At 44.2% G+C, this 19,688-nt stretch overlaps 1 protein-coding gene and 1 long non-coding RNA gene across 23 annotated transcripts in view; one reads left to right on the plus strand and one right to left on the minus strand.

The window, feature by feature from the left end:
• Positions 1 to 973: 973 nt before the first annotated feature.
• PCBP1 (poly(rC) binding protein 1) lies at positions 974 to 2,591 on the minus strand. The gene has a single exon (XM_058683818.1). It carries the CDS (start codon positions 2,428 to 2,430, stop codon positions 1,360 to 1,362), a length of 1,071 nt encoding a protein of 356 aa, XP_058539801.1. The 5' UTR covers positions 2,431 to 2,591; the 3' UTR covers positions 974 to 1,359.
• Positions 2,592 to 2,713: 122 nt separating this feature from the next.
• Positions 2,714 to 19,688, plus strand: part of LOC131484962 (uncharacterized) — a 106,391-nt gene continuing 89,416 nt past the window's right edge. For 4 of the 22 annotated variants that reach the window (XR_009248536.1, XR_009248533.1, XR_009248537.1 and 1 more), the window contains exons 1-3: positions 3,314 to 3,776; positions 4,591 to 4,679; positions 7,223 to 7,369. This is a non-coding gene — a long non-coding RNA (uncharacterized LOC131484962). The other 18 variants (XR_009248546.1, XR_009248538.1, XR_009248544.1 and 15 more) reach the window with 12 other exon arrangements.

Consider the following 19,688-nt stretch of genomic DNA (forward strand, 5'->3'; position numbering starts at 1 on the left):
TGAAGTCTAGCCTAATCCTACTGGCTGGTGTGGACATAAGGCAACTAGGCCTTCGCAGCAAGATCTTCCTAATCCACCAGTGAAATCAGTGGCACTCAAATCTAAGAACGATTCAGGGTTTTGTTAAAAATGGTCTTCTTTTTAGATTTGGGGGGTGGGACCCAGGTATCTGCATTTTTAACACCATTTCAGACTATAGTCAATGGATCTGTCTACAATCCTGTCTGTGAGGCCTGCCCCATTCAGGCAGGATTATTTCCTGGTATGGTTTCTCTAACATTGCACACAGCTGAAGAGTTAGAAGCTGGGCCTCTTTTGTTTCTGGATTCACCACTTGGCAGGTGTAATAACATCCTCTGACAGGCTGCTTGCCACAGGTGCATGCTCGACACATGCGCCCCGCTGGTACCATCCCCCATTTTGTCCTGGTGCCCAAGACCCCTCCATCCCTACCACCACCCCTGCCCTCTTCCAAATCCTCAAACCCACCCTTGCCCCTTTCCCTCCCATCCCAGCTCCAGCCCAGCCCCTTTCCCTCCCCCACCTCTTCTCTGGGTCCCCCCAGGCTCCTCCCACCTCAGAACATTTTTTTGTTCCTGGCTAAGAGTTTTCCCAGTGAGACTGGGGTGGGGGGTGGGGCTGGCAAGAGGGGAGGACACACTGCCATTCATCAGAATTTATACCGAATGGCCATACTTTTTCAGAGAAAACCCAGGTTTTCTACCAGAGAAATGGGCAGAGACCTCTCTCTGGAACTTGGCTGGAGGGATGTCACTCTCCGGGAGAACCCCTCTGTCTCTGCAAATATCCCAAAGCAGGCCCAGCCTGCCATGTTCCTTTGTTGGGACAGAAAGGGAATGGAATCTTACCAATAGGTGAAAAGGGCTAGACAGAACACCAAGGATGGGCCCAACCTTCTCCCTACAAAGGCCTAACGCTAACAGGGAAGGGAAAAAAAAGCACCAACAAAGAGTTTAAGATAGTAGTTCCCAGCTTTTTCAAATATGAAGCATTTTTTAACCAATCCATTTTTTAATTTTTAAATTCTTGACATTACAGAACTAAACTGAAATTTATTAACATTCCACTCTTACATTTCTTATCGACAAACAGAAATAAAATTCATGAGCCAAAACCCAAAACAAAACTAAAAACAGGGAAAAGCTTATAAAACTAAATATGGATCCCAGCATTAACAGCTGAACAGAGAATGTGATTTTTAAATTCTTAGCGGATGATAAAGTTGTGTAGAAACTGAACACTTACAAATTATTTAAAACCTGGAATCACTGACCAGAAATTACACAGTTGGATCATGGGAAAACAGCAGAAAGGGGTTATAAGTGAACCTACACTGTTCTAGCTGCACCCCATGCCCTTCTCAGAGGAAAGCCTGGCATTGATTAGATATTGGGCCAGACTAATACTGGCAGCAGAACCAGTGATAGTAACCTGCCTACCAGAAGAGCCTTCCACTGGATTGGCAATTTTGATCTGGGCCCCGGACATCTGGCGGATCTCATTAATGTTGGCGCCTTGGCGCCCGATTATGCAGCCAATTAAGTTATTTGGAATGGTGAGTTCATGGGTCGTTTGAGTAGATGCATCCAAACTTGCCCAATAGCCTTTCACCTCTGGAGAGCTGGAGTCAATTCCGGCGAATCCGGTCCCGCCGTGCATCATGGCAAAGTGAGACTGTTGTCTTGCCACCTGGTTCAGCTTGGCCAGATCGAGCGGAGAAATGGTGTGTTGTCCTTGAATCGAGTAGGCATCTAGAGGTGGTCCCTCCAGGTCATGGGTGGCATGGGGGTAGCCCGCAGCGTCGCTGCACCGATCTTGACCGCCCGCACAGATGACTGGAGAGCTGGCCGGCATGGGCTGGTACGGAATGGTCATGACTCTCCCTTGCGGAGACTGGGAGAGCGTCTCCAGCATGACCAGGCAGATCTGCTTGACACACTCGGTGACAGACTGCGGCACGCCAGCAATGGTGATGGCTCGCTCGGTGGAGTTGGGCAGCATATCCCCCGCCACCTGGACCTGGGCCCCCGTACTCTCGCGGATCTCTTTGATCTTACACCCGCCTTTCCCAATCAGGGAGCCGCACTGGGTGGCCGGCACCACCAGCCTCAGGGTGACCGGGGGCCTGCTGGCCGCCGTGCTGTTGGTCATGGAGCTGTTAATATCTTCTTCCAGCTTGTCGATGATCATAGCGAAGGCCTTAAAGATGGCATTGGTGGGGCCGGTCAGAGTGATGATTCTCTCCGGACAATTCCCCTCCGAGATGTTGATCCGCGCGCCACTCTCCTCGCGGATCCTCTTAACCGACTCCCCTTTCTTCCCAATGATGCTTCCTACTTCCTTTCCGTGCATAAGCAGCCGAATGGTGAGAGTCACATTTAGTCCACTTTCAGTCACACCGGCATCCATGGCGAGCGGCGGGCGGCGTTCGGGGGAGTTGGGCTCGTTACGTGGTCAAGTCTTTGGTGGCTGGCGGGGGGAGGGGAGGTGTAGGCCCAAAACTGCCGGCGCGAGGCGAGCGAGGGCCGCGGGAGCGAGCGGGCGCGGGCGGGAGGCCGCGGCGTCGTCGCAGGGGCGGGCGGCGGCGGCGGAGGGGGCGAGCGGGGCCGGGAGCGGCGGGCGGGCGGGTGGGCGAGGGCGCGGCGGTGGCGACTCCGGCGGCAGCCTCGGCGGTCTGGGCGGGGCGGGAAGCCCGCTTTCAACCCCGCGTACCCTCTGACCCCGGAAGTGCTTGCCGCGCAGGACCCCTTGAAAAAAACTGAGGACCCGTATTTTTTAGGTCACAAGATTGCGCCAACCTTCGCATGGTAGTTTAAAAAAAACTCTTTTAACAGCTTAGCATTGAAGATAAAGCCACGATGGGCAGAATCTGTGAGTCCGGCAAGGTTTTAAAACCAACGTGCATTTTATTAACTCCAGCGGCACAGGCAGATGTTTGGGAATGTTAATGTTGTGAGTGGGGGCGACATATTATTTTCCCGCCTTACAAAAAGGGCTTGGATGCGGAGCGACACGGGCAGCCCCGGCGGTAACTGCAGGCGGCAGCTGGGACGCCGCCGGTTTAAAACGTGCGCGTGAGGCGGCTAGAGCGCGTGCGCGAGGGTGTGGGGAGACGGGAGGGGCAGCCGCGGTCTTCCGGGGGGGAGGGGCGGCGAGGCGAGGCTTGTGTGGTGGGCGCGTGCTCGCGCGCGCGCGCGCGTGGGCACGTGGGGCCCCTTCGCCCCAGGCGTCCCGGCGCCCCGTACCAGGCCCCCCACCCCTGTCCTGGTCTCCCCACGGCAGCTGGTGAGGAGAAAGACCGAAACCCACCCCTGCCACCGCTAGAGTCGCGGCTCTGTTGATGACTTCTGGGAAGTGTTGGAAACAGGGCCTTAAAAAAGAATGGCGTCCATTTACATAATGCTTTGTTTGCATTTTGCAAGTTTCTTTCGGTTGAACCTACAGAAATCCCACAGTGTCGTTTTAGTCGTGGCAGTCTCGTCAGGCATTTAGGACAATGGTGTGCTCCTTTTGGGACCGCATTTAGTCAGGGTTGCTGACTAGTGCTTGGAGAATTCTTGCGATTTCCCCCCACACTCTTCACTTTCCCGCTTCTGCGTTTCGGCCTTTCCCCCGTTTCCCCTTTTGGTGCGATCGCCTCGCCCCGCTCCCCTTGGGGGCGGCCCCTGTCGGGCCCCGCCATCTTGGAAGGCCTTTCTTGCCGGTTCGCCACCGCACGTCCCTCTCGCCAAAGAAAGGTTGCTTGGGAGGCTCGTGTACGTTTATTTCTAGCCCTTTCTCTTTCCTGCGGATAAGCCAGACAGAAAAGGCACACAGACAGACGTGTGCACAACGTGCTTCAGGATCCCTCAGGGAAAGCAGCTAACGTGGCGGTCCCTCCGCCCCTTTCCTTCCCCACGGGATGGCCGCCATGTTTCCAGAACACAAAATGGCGACACGTGGCCTGGATTCGTTGCCAACGAGAAATTGGGGTCGACCCGAAAGCTCCAAAATGCCCCCACCTCCCCACCCCGTGCGTGTTGGCCAGCGCCTTTCCCTCGCAGCCAGTGCTCTAACCACTCTGGTCCAAACCTAAGCTGCCGAATTTGAATGCATTTCCCCCATTAATTTGAAATGGGAATGTTTATAACTGTAAAATGTAGGTGTGATGCCGAGTCTCTCATAGTCTTAAGTTTAATAAAGGGTAATGGGGGGGCAGTGCCAGTGGATGATTTGGGCCCCCAGTTACCAAAGCATTTAGGAATCACTGCTTTAAGAAATAAGATGGGAAGTTACTGATTTCCTAGACCTCTAGCACAGGCTGGTGTGCTGGAGAGACTGAGAAATGGTCTTATAAAATTTCTTAGCATTTCCATGAAGCAGTTTGGATACCTGTGACCATTTTCAGAGGCTAGCTGACCGGTGAACCTAAGTTTACCACAAGTGGTATTAACTTTCAGTATGGAGGGACAGATGTTATTGTGCATTTACCAGCGCAAGATCCTGTGCTAGCATTTTACTGCATACTATCTTTAATTTTTACAGTGATCTGAGGTAGGTGTTATCTTTTTCTCTCTCTTTTTCTAACAGATGAATTCACTTAGGCCCAGAGAGATGAAGTGACTAATTCAAGGTCACACAGTGGAGGATGGATTCCAGACCTTCTGATTTCCTTATTGGTGAGCACTTTCTCAAATTTTTCTGTAAGTCAGTGTTTTAAAATTTAAGTGCTATTTGAAGTTTAGGTGAGCTTGTCATTTAAAAGAACCTCTCAGGTAACCTTTTGGTGCATAGTCACCCCGTTTGTATCTTTTGGGGATTCCCAGCTTTTCCTGGTGTGAACTATACCTTGGCTCAAATGCTATTTAAAAAAATTTTTTTAATTAAAAAATTGGTGTCTGGGTGAGAATTGGGAGTGGGAAATGATTCAGCCCTACCCAAAGGCTGAAGTATGTGTCAGTCCAGCCTTGTCTGTGGCACATTCAAGTCTACCTGGCTCTGTGGAAGCAAGCAGTTTCTCTGACTCACTTGCTTCCTTTAGCTACCCATGGGCACGACTTCCGCCTTCCTCACCCCGGTGTCCCAACCAAGTAAAAATAAATAATTTCACTTTAGCGCCAAGCCTCCATTTCTCTGCAAATATTGACAGAGCATGACAGTGTTAAGGAAATCATGGTCTATGAACTCTTCAGTTCAGTGTAACAAATAACTTGTAGGTCAAGCAAGGAATATGTGCCTGAACAGGGCTCTACTTGTGTGGATGTTAGAGATGGAGAGAAGGGCTTTTTGCTTATTTTAACTTACATTAATGTCATATATCATAGTTTTCAAAGTGCCTTTGCGTTACTTTGTGTAATTCTATAACCAACTTTAATTGGTGGGTACATTATAGCAACAATGGCAGTACTAGCATTAAGTGCTAACTTTGTGACTGGCACTGTTTGAAGCTTTATTCTGTATGTTATTTCAGTGGCTCTCACATTTTTTTTTTTAAGTTTATTTATTTTGAGAGAGAAAGAGTGTGCTAGTGTGCACGTGAGCCCCTGAGTGGGGTAGGGGTATGTGTGTGTGTGGCTGGGGGTGGGGGGCAGAGAGAGAGAGAGGGAGGGAGAGAATCCTAAGCAGGCTTTGTACTGTTAGCATGGAGCTGGACTTGATCTCATGAACCCAACCATGAGATCATGACGTGAGCCAAAATCAAGGGTTGGTTGCTTAACTCACTGAGCCACCCAAGTCCTCCCCTCCTTTTTTTTAAGATTTTATTTTTAAGTAATCTGTATACCCATTGTGAGGCTCGAATTCACAACCCCAAGATCAAGAGTCCACTGACTGAACCAGCCAGGCACCCCAGCCAGTTCCACTGACTGAACCAGCCAGGCACCCCAGCAGTTTTAAAAGTAAGCCATCAAGAGATAACATTTTTACAAAACAATTCATATATGCATAGGCATATGTAACAGAAACCAAATCTTTGTAAAACACTGTTTATTTTTACTGTATGCGGTGTACTCTGGTAATTTCTGTTTGTTTACATGAAATAAAAAGGTATATCACAACTGAAGTGACAAACCGTTATAAGGTTGTGACCAAAATGATTAATATACACATTTAATCCTCACAAAACTCCTGAGATGAAAGTGATGCAATTTATATTTTATAGAGATACAGAAAGGTGAAGGATTTTGTCTAACACACAGTTATTAAATAGTAAAATATGGATTTGAATTTGGGCAGTCTGAGCCCAGAGCCTGTATATTTACCACTGAGCTAGATGTGGTCTCTGCAGATGGCCTTGTCTTTAAGGGAGACAGAGTTGTTTAGGGAATTAAAATTATTAGTAAATGTTACAAACAAACTGAAGACGCAACAAGAGAAATTCTATGTAATGAAGAGTTATATCCTTATTCAAAATACTCTGGTCTGTATGAGGTGCCTGGGTGGCTCAGTCGGTTCAACATCTGACTTCAGCTCAGGTCATGACCTCACAATTCATGAGTTCAAGCCCTGCATAGGGCTCTGTGCTAACAGCTCAGAGCCTGGAACTTGCTTTGGATTCTGTGTCTCCCTCTTTTTCTGCCCCTCCCCTGCTCACACTCTGTCTCTCTCTGTCTCTCAACAATAAGTAAATGTGAAAAAAAGTTAAAACAAAATATTTTGGTCTCTAAATCTGTCACATATTTATTTCCCCTGAAGAAAAATGTATACGTTGGGTCTTTCTTCCTGTCTATTTAATGCCTTTTTGCCTGAAATTTTCCATTAATTCCTTCTTATCTGAGTACCTCCCTGATTCTACTCACCTCTTCCTTCAATAAAGACTTCCCCTTCCCAGCCTCTCTGTTTCCCCCAGAGTCCTATAGCCCCCACGGCCCCCTGTAGGCTACCTTTGGCTGTTAATTAAATTGTAATCTGCATTGGTGTTGATAGTGTGTTGTACAGGGCATTGGTGTCATGGGTGACCCAGAGATCTGGTAAAGAGGACATTGGACTTGGGAATCTGTGGCTCTGGCCCCTAGCTCCAGCTCTCCCACTGTCTAACTTTGAGAAGTCTACAACCCAGTTCAAAACTGGGCTTTGGTTTTCCCACGTGTAAAACAACAGATTAAATGATTTTTTCTAATTCTATCCAGGGAGTGATGATACTTGATGATCCTGGGTATCTCTGGGAGGGAGGAGGATTATGTAAATATTTTACTTATGGTAAATTTCCCCCTCCCTTCCTCAGACCTGCAGTATCTTGTGTATACGTGATTGAATTCCACACCACCCATTTTACAGATGAAGCCACTGAGATATGGAACATTTGACTAGTCACTGACCCACCCCTGGAGCCTCACACATGACTCTTCTCCTCCCATTTGAATGACTGCAGGTTAGTTAAGGGGTTTAATGAGTTTGGGAAGGTGAGTCAGGCTTAGACTTTGGAAATTGAACCACAGGATTTATATTCCATTCAGAGGAGGGATTTTTGCTTCCTTTTACCTCACATTGGCATGTTTATGAAATGTTTTGAAGTGATTTCACATTATTTACTAATCATGACAGACACCCTTGCCATGAAAGTATAAATATGCCTGTTTTATGGAAGAGCTATCTATAGATCAGAGGAATGAAGTGACTTGCCCAAGGTTACACAGCTTGTCAGGACCTGAGCTGGGTCTCTTGACTTCTAGTTGTGGATTGTTCCTCTCCTTGGCTTTAGATGCTAGTTGCACTGACTTTGACACATGGAATAGTTTTATCTTTAACTCAGAAAGCTTTCAATCCAGCCTTTATTTTTTTGTCCCAGAGCATCTAGTCCATTTATGTTAGGTTCCTGATTCTTTTGGTTTAAGAAAAGCTCTTTCCTCTTTTTGTCTAATGTTTACATTTATGGGTTTGGGAAGTGGTGGGAATTATTCCTCGATGAGGCTGTGGAGGCAGGGACCACATCCCTCCCCCTCCCCCCGCCCCCCCAATATACCTTTTCCAGCAAATGTACTACAGCTTTTTTTAAAAAAAATTTTTTTTCAACGTTTTTTATTTATTTTTGGGACAGAGAGAGACAGAGCATGAACGGGGGAGGGGCAGAGAGAGAGGGAGACACAGAATCGGAAACAGGCTCCAGGCTCCGAGCCATCAGCCCAGAGCCTGACGCAGGGCTCGAACTCACGGACCGCGAGATCGTGACCTGGCTGAAGTCAGACGCTTAACCGACTGCACCACCCAGGCGCCCCTGTACTACAGCTTTTTAAAGTTGCCCTACCAACATGCAGTTTTGCAAAAAATAAACAAAAAACCAACATGGTTTCTTCTTCTCTTACTCTTTCAGATTTAGCTTCTCATTTTTCTTTTATTTGAAATTATAGTAAATTGAGAGGATCTTTACCCTATCACTTTCTGGGATACTACAAAGTATAACCTACGAAATATTTCTTGCCCACTTTGTAGATAGGAACAATAGTTACAATAATAATCTCATATACTGGTGATCCTGTGCTGCCGTTATGGGGTTAATACTGAGTTTTCTCAGAAACTTAAGAAATATATTGGTGTGCCTTACAAAAGTGCCCAGGAAATACAGCAACATCCTTGGTCTAAGTTCTCCTGGTTGGGGAAAGTAATGCCTGTGGATTCCCAAGGGTTACTCTGACTGAAATAAGTCATGGAGAATGGAGTGCAGAGAAAAATTAAAGGAAAAATGAGAACAGAGTACAAATGTAAAGTATAGAAGAAAATGAGGAAGGAAAAAAGATAAGAAAAGGAAAAAGAAAAGGGCAGAGAAAAGAGGAGAAAACAAGATCAGTGGAACGGATATGAAGAGAACAATTCCGAGGTTCATTTGCTCCTTATGTGATGTGGGAAGCATAGGCTTGCACCAAGAAAGAACAGCTGGTATGAGAACTCATGAACTGATCTGAACCACCATGTCTCTTTTTTAATATTCTTTTTCTAATATCAAGTAGGGAAAATTTGTTTCTACTATCAGCTGGGGATGTGATTAGACACCAATAGTTTCAATATTAGCTTTAGTCCTATTGGTTTATCAAGGAAAATGTGCTATAAAAATCACATTAAAGTATTCCAGGTCAAATTTTATCCTATTCATTCAGTCAGCAATTTTTTTTTTCAATTATTACTATTTTTAAGTTTAATTTTACTCTCAGTGTGGGGCTTGAACTCACTACCCCAAGATCAAGAGTTGTATGCTCTACCAACTGAGCCAGCCAGGCACCCCAGTCAGCAAATACTTATGGATTGCTTGATATGTCCCAGACACTAAGGATATAAAAATGAATGAGATCCTGTTCTTGCCTTCAAGATGTTTATGATCTGGAAAGGGACACGGACAAGTAAACAGATTTGCAGTACAATATGTTAAGGTATTAGGATATAAGTAAGCAGAGGATGTTATGGGCTTAGAAGAAGGCCCTTGATTCAGCCTTGGAGGGGATCCAGAATGACTGCCTAGCGAAGGTGACATTTAGGCTGAGTCCCAAGTTGGCAGATTACAAGGTGGAGGGCAGGAAAGAGTAACTCCAGGCAGGGAAGCAAAAGCCCAAAGGCAGAGAGTATGCGGTCCATTCAGAAGTTGAAGCCACTTCAGGAAGGTATGAAGGATGTTTGCATGATCCAGTTTTTCGTGATTGTTGTACTGCTTTAGAAGTGTACATTATTGAGACTTGATTATGCTTACTAGAGCACAGAAAGTCTAAATCCTTATTTTGTAGCAGGATTCTCTTTTAAGATGAAGGTATCAGAGGGACATCTGGATGGCTTAGTTAAGCGTCTGACTTCCTGCTCAGGTCATGATCTCACAGTCTGTGGGTTCAAGCCCGTGTCATGCTCCGTGCCGACAGCTCAGAGCCTGGAGCCTAGTTCAGATTCTATGTCTCCCTGTCTCTCTGTCTGTCCCCTGCTTGCTCTCTCTCTCTCTCTCTCTCTCTCTCTCTCTCAAATATTAAAAAAATTTTTTTTGTAAAAGATGAAGATATCAGAAATTGTACTTCTGGTCTATAGATTGTAAGAAGAAAATGTAAATAAAGCACAGTCTTTGAATTAGCAAATGGTTATTAAACTTCTGTGCAATAAAGGAAAGAAGGTGCAAGGCATAGCATATCCCCCCACCCCGCCATTTTTTTTTTTTTTTTAGGATTTTATTTTTAACTAATCTCTGTGCCCAATGTGGAGCTCAAACTTACAACCCCTGAGATCAAGAGTCGCATGCACCATTGACTGAGCCAGCCAAGCGCCCCAGCATATCCCTTTCTTATCCAACTTTTGGATTTGATTGTATTCTGCTTTGTTTTTAAGGAGGTGTATGTGTGGAAGTTTAGGGTCTTTGTTTAGTTGGTTAGGATCTTTGAGTTAGGGGGGAGGGAAAGGATTTCAAGAATAATTGCTACTTTATGGCAGAACAAAAGAAATACATTTAAAAAGCTCTTTTTTTTTAATGTTTGTTTATTTTTTATTTATTTATTTATTTTTAATGTTTATTTATTTTTGAGACAGAGAGACAGAGCATGAACGGGGGAGGGGCAGAAAGAGAGGGAGACACAGAATTGGAAGCAGGCTCCAGGCTCTGAGCCATCAGCCCAGAGCCCGACGCGGGGCTCGAACTCACAGACCACGAGATCGTGACCTGAGCTGAAGTCGACGCGTAACCGACTGAGCCACCCAGGCGCCCCATGTTTGTTTATTTTTGAGAGAGAGAGAGACAGAACAGGAGCAGGGGAGGGGCAGAAGAGAGACAGGGAGACATAGAATCTGAAGCAGGCTCCAGGCTCCGAGCTGTTAGCACAGAGCTGGATGCAGGACTTGAACTCACGAACCGCAAGATCATGACCTGATCCAAAGTCAGACGCTTAACCAACCGAGCCACCCAGGTGCCCCTAAAGCTCACTTTTCTGATCTCCCCTACTGAGCACAAACAAGACTTAGGGAACATTGTTAGACAGTTAATTCAACCAGACAAAGCATTTAACATTATTCTCTATGTAAAATCTGTTGTGGACATGGATATAGCTGCATTAAGTAAAAACCTTATGTGTATTCATTGGACAATACTGGGATTTTACCTGGAGTAAAAGAAAAAAAAAAGTACTATATGTAGAGTAGGGAAGAACATGCTTGGAAAATAGCACACAGATTCAGTGGTCATTTCTCAGTCATCTTCTTGACCCTGTAGCACCTGAAACTCCCTCCTTGCACATTAGTTTCGTTTGACTTCCAGGATGCCACTCTGTTGGTTTCCCCCCTCCTCACCAGCCCCTCCTTCTCACCCCCCCCCACCTTTTAGCCGATTCCTCCTTATCTCCTCAGCCTCTAATGAAGGAGTACTCAGATTAGTCCTTGCATCCCTTCTCTGTTTATACTCATTCCCTGGGTGCTCTCTTTCAAGACCTCAAATACCATTTATACCCTGACAGCTCTCAAGTGTATAGTACTAGCTTGGATGTCTTCCCTTGAACTCAAGACTCCTATCCAACTGCCTACAAGATATCATCTCCACTTGGTTATTTAATAGCTTCTTGAGCTTAACATATTCAGCAAATTAATTCTGGAACTTCTCTTCTCAAACATGTACCTCTGCCAATTCTTCCCCATTTTAGTTTCAGTTGTATTGAACATATGGAGGACTCTCCCTTGACTCTCTTCCTTTTCTTGCTCTCTTCATCTAATCTACTAGTAGGTCCTATGAGCTCTACCTTAAAAAACATCCAGGATTTGAACACTTCTCACCACCTCCCCTGCTACTTTTAGAATAGCCTTCTAAATTGTCTTCCCTCAGTCTAATCTGAACAGTGACCAGAGTCGTTTTGTTAAGTTTATATCAAATCATTCCACTCCTCTGCTGAAAACTATTCACTGGGTCCCACCCATGTTAAAAATTAAAGTCCTTACAGTGATCTAAGAGGCCACATAGCATATTCAGTGCTCCCCCAGCTGCTCTGACCTCATCTTTTATCACTTTCTCCTTGTGCTCTGGACACATTGGTCTCCTTGCAGTTGCTCCAGCATGCCAAGCCTTGAACTTCTTAGTGGTATTCTTTGCCTGGAATACTTCTTCCAGTTACCAGTATGGTCTCCTCCCTTACCTCCTTCAGGTTTCTGCTCTTGTCACCTAGTTTGTGAAACATTCCTTGACCATCCTATTTAAAGTAAAAGCCATCTCCTGCCCTTTTCATTCCTTCTTCCCTTTTCCTGCTGTATTTTTCTCCACAGAACTTATCACTGTTTGAGGTACTATTCATTCATTCATTTTTCACATATTTATTGAGGGATGCCTACTATGTGCCAAGCACTGTACTGGGGACTCTCTCTACTATAGTCTGTTTATTATTTGTCACCTGCCACTGGAATGTAAATTTCCTGATGACTAGGACTTTGTTTTGCTTGTTGCTATATTGCCATCTCCTAGAATAGTGTCTAGCACATTGCAGTTGAATGAATACATTTATTCAGATTTTAAACAAAAACGTATTGAATGTATAGGGGATTGTGTACCAGATAATGAGGGAAAGATATGTATAAATAATATATTGTTCCTGCCCTCAAGTTGCTCAGTCTAAAATATGCTTATTTTGACCTGAACAGTACTGTGTTCTCTAACAGGATAAAGTGTTACATCATTTTGGAATTGGGGAGGTGGAGGTAGGGACTAGTGTGCAAGGGTATGGATCTCTCCAGAAGTGAAGTCTTGCTTTATCAGGCTTATCAATAATTTGTGTACTGGTTCTGGGAGGGCAGGATTGCTGATAGCTCACTGCATTACTGGCTTTCTGGATTATAATTTCTGTTTAGTTTTGTCTTATTAGAGCAGGAGCTTCTTTAAAATCCTGCTATCAGTCTTGGTTCTTTTTAGATATCTTCTAGGAACCTCTGTCACAGCCACTTTTTTCAAGATAAGTGAAGGAGTTTACTATCTTTACCTTCCTCCATATCTGAAAGTTCTTTTCCAGAAATTGTGGTCATCCATGTACTAACTGTTTGGTCTTGAACCTCTCAGAACCTCAGTTTCTGCACTTGTCAAATGGAGATAATGATAAATGACATCAGTCTTCTTTTTAAAAAATTTTTAAAAATTTTAAAAATTTTAAAAAATTTAAAAAAATTTTTTTTAATCTTTATTTTTGAGAGACACAGAGACAGTGTGCGAGTGGGGGAGGAACAGAGAGGGAGACACAAAATCCGAAGCAGGCTTCAGGCTCTGAGCTGCCAGCACAGAACTCAATGTGGGGCTCGAACTCACAAACTGCGAGATCATGACCTGAGCTAAAGTCAGACGCCCAACCGACTGAGCCACCCAGGCACCCCGACATTAGTCTGTCTTCTTATGAGGATGAAATGAGTAAATACTGATTTTGAGAGTGGGGCAGTAGAGAAGGGAAAGAGAGAACAATTTCCTTTTTTTTTTATAAAGTATTTTTAAAAAGTTTATTTATTTAAAATTTTTTAATCTTTTATTTATTTTTGAGAGAGCAGGGGAGGAACAGAGAGAGGAAGACAGAATCTGAAGCAGGCTCCAGGCCCTGAGTTGTCAGCACAGAGCCTGATGTGGGGCTTGAACCCGTGAATGGTGAGATCATGACCTGAGCTGAAGTTAGACACTTAACTGACTGAGCCACCCAGGGGTCCCTAAAGTTTATTTATTTATTTTGAGAGAGAGGGAGAGAGAGTGTGTGCTAGTGGAGGAGGGGCAGAGAGAGAGGGAGAGAGAGAATCCGAAGCAGGCTCTATACTATCATCACAGAGCTCGATGCAGGGTTTGAACTCACAAACTGTGAGAATATGACCTGAGCCGAAATCAAGAGTCAGATGCTTAACCACCTGAGCCACCCAGGTGCCACTGAAAAAAAAATTTTTTTTCTTTATGTTTATTTATTTAGAGAGTGTGAGCTTGGGAGGGGCAGAGAGCCGAGAGAGAGAGGGGGACAGAGGATCCGAAGAGGCCTCTGCGTTGACAGCAGTGAGCCCAATGTGGGGCTCGAACTCACAAACTGTGAGATCATGACCTTAGCCAAAGTCAGATGCTTAACCAGCTGAGCTACCCAGGAACCCCCAAAAAACTTTTTAATACGCTTATGTTTCGTTTCTACCAAGAGTAGTGAAGATTTTTTTTTAATATATATTTTTAAATGTTTGTTTATTTTGAGAGAGAGAGAGAGTGTGAGCAGGGGAAGAGTAAAGAGGGAGACAAGAAAATCCCAAGCAGGCTCCATGCTGTCAGCACAGGGCTCGACGTGGGGCTTGATCTCACAAACCGTGGGATCGTGACCTGAGCCGAAACCAAGAGTTGGTTGCTTAACTGAATCACCCAGGAGCCCCATAAAGATTTTATTTTTAAAAACAAAGATGTTAGGGTCCTGGGTTTGGGCTTTAGGGTTAAACGTTAAAAAAAATGATTATTTATGGGGCGCCTGGGTGGCGCAGTCGGTTAAGCGTCCGACTTCAGCCAGGTCACGATCTCACGGTCCGTGAGTTCGAGCCCCGCGTCGGGCTCTGGGCCGATGGCTCGGAGCCTGGAGCCTGTTTCCGATTCTGTGTCTCCCTCTCTCTCTGCCCCTCCCCCGTTCATGCTCTGTCTCTCTCTGTCCCAAAAATAAATAAAAAACGTTGAAAAAAAAAATTTCAAAAAAAAAAAAAAAAATGATTATTTAAAAAAATACATTAATATATTGTTTTCTATAGAGTAACAGGTTTTTAGAAAATATTTCCTTGTGTTTCTACTCAGGTAATTACTTTTGTATTACAGAAGGGCAGTGAAATACTAGAACCCCACCCCAGGCTGTGCAGTGAGCTGGTGTCTACGTAGGCAAACAACCATTTCCTTTTAGGTGAAGTTGGAGTTCAGGAAGTACTATTTGAAGAGGCTCAAAGGGATTGATGATGATAACAACAGCAATAATAGTAGTGTCTAACTGATGAACCAGGCACTTTATGTAGATTGTCTTATTTTAACAGCATAGCAACCACATGAAGGCTGGTGCCTTGAGAAGTACAGCAGTGTAGGAGTAAAGAGCATAGACTCTGGGGTCAAACTTTCTATACTGACTTCACAGCTTTGCCAGTAACTAGCTGTGTGGTCTTGAGTGAGAAAACTGCCTCTTCTTCCTCTTCTGTAAGATGAAGGTAATAATAGTAACTGCTTCATGAGGTTGTAACGATTAAATGATGTAAGCCCTGTAAAGCACAGTACTTGGCATATAGAAAGTGCTCACCAAATTTTATTGTAATAAAAGTAGATGGAGAAACAGAAGCTTAGAAAGAGGGAAGTTAATTTGCCTTAGTGACACAGCAAATATAAATGACAGAACAGTAATATGTGCCTGGGAAGTCAAACTCCATTGCCCTTCCTTCCTTCCTTCCTTCCTTCCTTCCTTCCTTCCTTAAATAGGCTCCACATGGGGCTTGAACTTACAACTTTGAGATCAGGAGTTGCATGCCACTGACTGATCCAGCCAGGCACCCCATTCAGCGCTCTTGTTTCTTTTTTTTTTTTTAATTTTTTTTTCAACATTTTTTATTTATTTTTGGGACAGAGAGAGACAGAGCATGAACGGGGGAGGGGCAGAGAGAGAGGGAGACACAGAATCGGAAACAGGCTCCAGGCTCCGAGCCATCAGCCCAGAGCCTGACGCGGGGCTCGAACTCACAGACCGCGAGATCGTGACCTGGCTGAAGTCGGACGCTTAACCGACTGCGCCACCCAGGCGCCCCATCAGCGCTCTTGTTTCTTAACCATTACATTGTACCGCCATTATGGATTGAGGGCGAGAGCCTGGACAAGAACCACATTTTGTCCAACTTGAGGTGAGCATAGATCTAAAGGTCACACTTGGGTTCAGACCTATGGAAGCTTTATTTGTGCTCTTTTTTTTTTTTTTAACATTTTAAATTTATTTTTTGAGAGAGCGAGGGCAGGGGAGGGGAAGAGAGAGAGGGAGACACAGAATCTGAAGCAGCTTCAGGCTCTGCACAGAGCCTGAAGCAGGGCTTGAACTCATGAACTAGGAGATCATGACCTGAACTGAAGTCAGACACTTAACCAACTGAGCCACCCAGGGACCCCTTTGTCTGTGCTCTTAACAGTGTAGCATGTACTGGTTATTCTCTGAAGTGATTGTTCCCTAGATCCAAACAAATGAATGAGTGATGGGTTATTTATGGTCTGCTGAGGGGTTGAGTGTTCCCTGGCTGGGGCCAGGAAATGGAGCTGAATAAACACCTGTATCTTACCCACTGCTCTTGGACCTAAGTAGGAGCTTGTCTAGTGTCTTTTGTTATTATGATTGTTACTCCTTATACAACTGGTAATGATGAGAAGCTGAGCAGTGTATATATCAAGCACTTTATTTTTTATTTTATTCATTTATTTTTAAAATTCTTTCTTTCTCTCTCTCTCTCTCTCTCTCTCTCTCTCTCTCTCTTTCTCTTTCTCTTTCTTTCTTTTGTGTGAGTCAGGGAAGGGAGCAGATGGAGAGACAGGATCTCAAAGAGACTCCACGCTCAGTACACAGCCCAACTCGGGGCTCAGTCCCATAACCCTGGGATCATGACCAGAGCCAAAACCAAGAGTTGGGTGCTCAACTGACTGAGCCACCCAGGCACCCAGTAAATATTTTATTTTTAAGTAATCTCTACACCCAACATGGAGCTCGAACTCACAACCCCAAGATCAAAAGTTGCATCCCCTCCCAACTGGGCCAGCCAGGAGCCCCTACATTGAGCACTTTATGTGCCATGCATTTGACATAGATTATCTCATCTAGTCCCTAATGTAACTGTATGAGGTAGTCACTCCTAATCCTATTTTATAGAAACAGAGAGATTAGGAAACTTGCTTAAGCTCACATAGTGTGTGTGGTGGAGCTGGGATTTGAATAGACAGTCTGACTCTAGAGTCCACCTTCTTGATCTCTACACTCTATTGTTTCTATTCTTTCCTGTGTAAAGTATATAGTATATGGTAGGTGGCTTAGTAGGTCCAGTCCTATTTTCCCATCTGAAAAATGGGAAGATTTTGACTAGTGGGCTAGAAATAAGGAGGCCTGTGATCTTGTCCTAACCTTGTCACCAACTTGCCACATCCAGGACTTCAGTTTTCTTAGCCTCATTGTCCTCATTCATTAAACAAAAGGGTCACTCTAGATGGTCTCTGAGATCCCTTCTAACTCTTAATGTTCTGATTGACCATATGAAGTGAGGAGAATAACACCTGCTCAACTCCTTGATTTTGGAGTGGTGGTATTTGTGAGGTTTTAGAGAGTCTGCTTTGTGTAAGGGAAGATGCCAGATTTTAGGACAGAGAACATTGCTTTCCTGAAGAAGGTAGGTCTGGGCTCTTTTCTGAGGGTGGTTGCCTAGGGAACCTAGCCTCTGGCCAGCAACAGTCAGGAATGCTTTGGTTAAGAGTTGGCTACAGATAACTAAAACAAGCAGCACATTTAGGTTTCACTTTCCACGCCCCCTCCCCCCCCCCCCCCCCCAGCTACCTTTCCTTTTCATGCTCCCAGTTTGATACACTTCTGTATATTAGTATTTAACAGGAGTTTGTTATTTAAATCTTTATTGTAATCTTATGAGGTAAGTACTATTCTAAATTTACAGTTAACGAAAGTGAGGCAAATAGAGTTAAATAATTTGTCCATAGTTACTCAAGTGGAAAGTGGTATTCAACCCACTATGTTGTACTGCCTGGTAGGAACTTAAAAAAAAAAAAAAAAAAAAGCAAAGGGAGGACTCTTTATTTATTGGTGGTGTTTTGTTTTGTTTTTTCTTTAAAAAGTTTTTTTTAAGTTTATTTATTTTGGTAGAGAGTGTGAGCAGGGTAGGGGTAGAGTGAGAGGGTAGAGAGAGAATCCCATTGTGGGGCTTGAACTCATGAACTGTGAGATCATGACCTGAGCCGAAATCAAATTGGACACTTAACCCCTGATCTACCCAAGTGCCCTGTTTTTGTTTTCTTTAGAATAGTAGACTCTTGGAGTTGGAAAGAGCCTTTACCATAGTCAGTCTCCTTGCCTACTACCTGCCATCTGGTTACAGGAACGCTTTCCATCATCCCCCTGACAGATGATCACCCAAGTTCTTTTTGAATACTTCCATTGCTGGGGAGCTAGCTCATTACTTCTTGAGGAATCCCATTATATGTGACTTGTTCTCTTGGGTAAGAGATTATTTCTTGTTTTGAAATTAAATCTAATTGAGATGACTTACCAGTTTTAGGCCTGTCTTCTGGAACCATTTAGGATAATTATGATCCATCTTCCATATGCCAATCTTGTTAATGTTTGAAGACCCTTTTCCTATTTATAAGTCATTTGTAGTTTTCTCATAGCATCTAAACTTGCTTTCAGTTTGGATTGGTCTGCACAAAGCAGTCTCTATTTTTTATTGCTTTGCAAGTGCAGCCTTGCAACAGATCTATGCTTCACTTCTTATGGTTAGGCACAAAGTATGGGCTCTTTCCACATCTTTGGAGAACGAATAAATGGTGAGCTGAGTCTCTACAATAGTATATGAGTCTGAAGGGTTTGCAGTTTCCTACTCTTGTAATCTAATGTCCATTAGACTGTTGCCCTGTACACACTATTAGAGCTCACAAAATGGCTGGAAGTTTATCCGGGCATTTGACAAAATTGCATTTACTTCATCAGGCCACTAGGTGATGAACAACTCACAAACCCAGACTTTCAGGGGCAGTTGTATACAGGACAGTTTTAGATTGTAGTTGGAAAGGCCATCAGAAGTCATTTGGTACAACCTTATTAAAAGGTCTTTTGGGGATGGGGGAGGGGAAACATGTCTTGTGTATACTTTGTCTTTCCCAGCTTTATTCCAATTAAAAAAATTTTTTTTTCTTTTTTCTTTTTTTTTTTTTTCAACTTTTTTTTTTTAATTTATTTTTGGGACAGAGAGAGACAGAGCATGAACGGGGGAGGGGCAGAGAGAGAGGGAGACACAGAATCGGAAACAGGCTCCAGGCTCCGAGCCATCAGCCCAGAGCCTGACGCGGGGCTCGAACTCACGGACCGCGAGATCGTGACCTGGCTGAAGTCGGACGCTCAACCGACTGTGCCACCCAGGCGCCCCTTTATTCCAATTTTAAATATTAATTTGAATAGGGTACTTCTTTCTCTGAGTGATCTTAGAAAAGGGGCCTGGGTGGTACTTTCAAGGTTCTCTTGTGCCCATTTATGTATATGTATATTTTAAAGGTTTTATTTTTAAGTAATCTCTACCCAACGTGGGGCTCAAACTTATAGCCCTGAGATCAAAAGTCTCATGTTCTACCAACTGAGCCAGCCAGGTGCTCCTGTATTTTATCATAATGTAGGAATGATGTCTTGGCTTGGTTTAGGATTCTCAAATAGTAGTTCTTGCCACTACAAAGTCTACATGCAGCTTTCTCCTGTCTTCAGTTTCAAGTGATACACATGGGAAGTCCAGTGCCAATAGGATTGTTTTTCCTTGTAAGTAATCACCTGTCCTTTCTCTTTGGAAGTTTGTAAATTTTTTTCTTCATGCTTAGATTTCATCAGATATGCTTTGGGTGTGTTTCTTTTTAAAGTAACTCTGCTTGCCCCTTGTTAACCTTTTTTAGATCTAAAAACTTAAGTCTTTTCTTAACTCAAGGAAGTTTCCATCTGTTTCCAACCTTCACAGAAGAAGAAACTGTCCAGAAAGGTGACTTACTCAAGGTCACGCAG

The sequence above is a fragment of the Neofelis nebulosa genome, chromosome 9 (genome assembly GCF_028018385.1).
Source record: "Neofelis nebulosa isolate mNeoNeb1 chromosome 9, mNeoNeb1.pri, whole genome shotgun sequence".
Taxonomy (NCBI): Eukaryota; Metazoa; Chordata; class Mammalia; order Carnivora; family Felidae; genus Neofelis; species Neofelis nebulosa.

Coding starts and splice junctions, on each gene's coding strand:
- PCBP1 (XM_058683818.1), bottom strand. CDS start 2,430: ATGGATGCCGGTGTGACTGAAAGTGGACTAAATGTGACTCTCACCATT.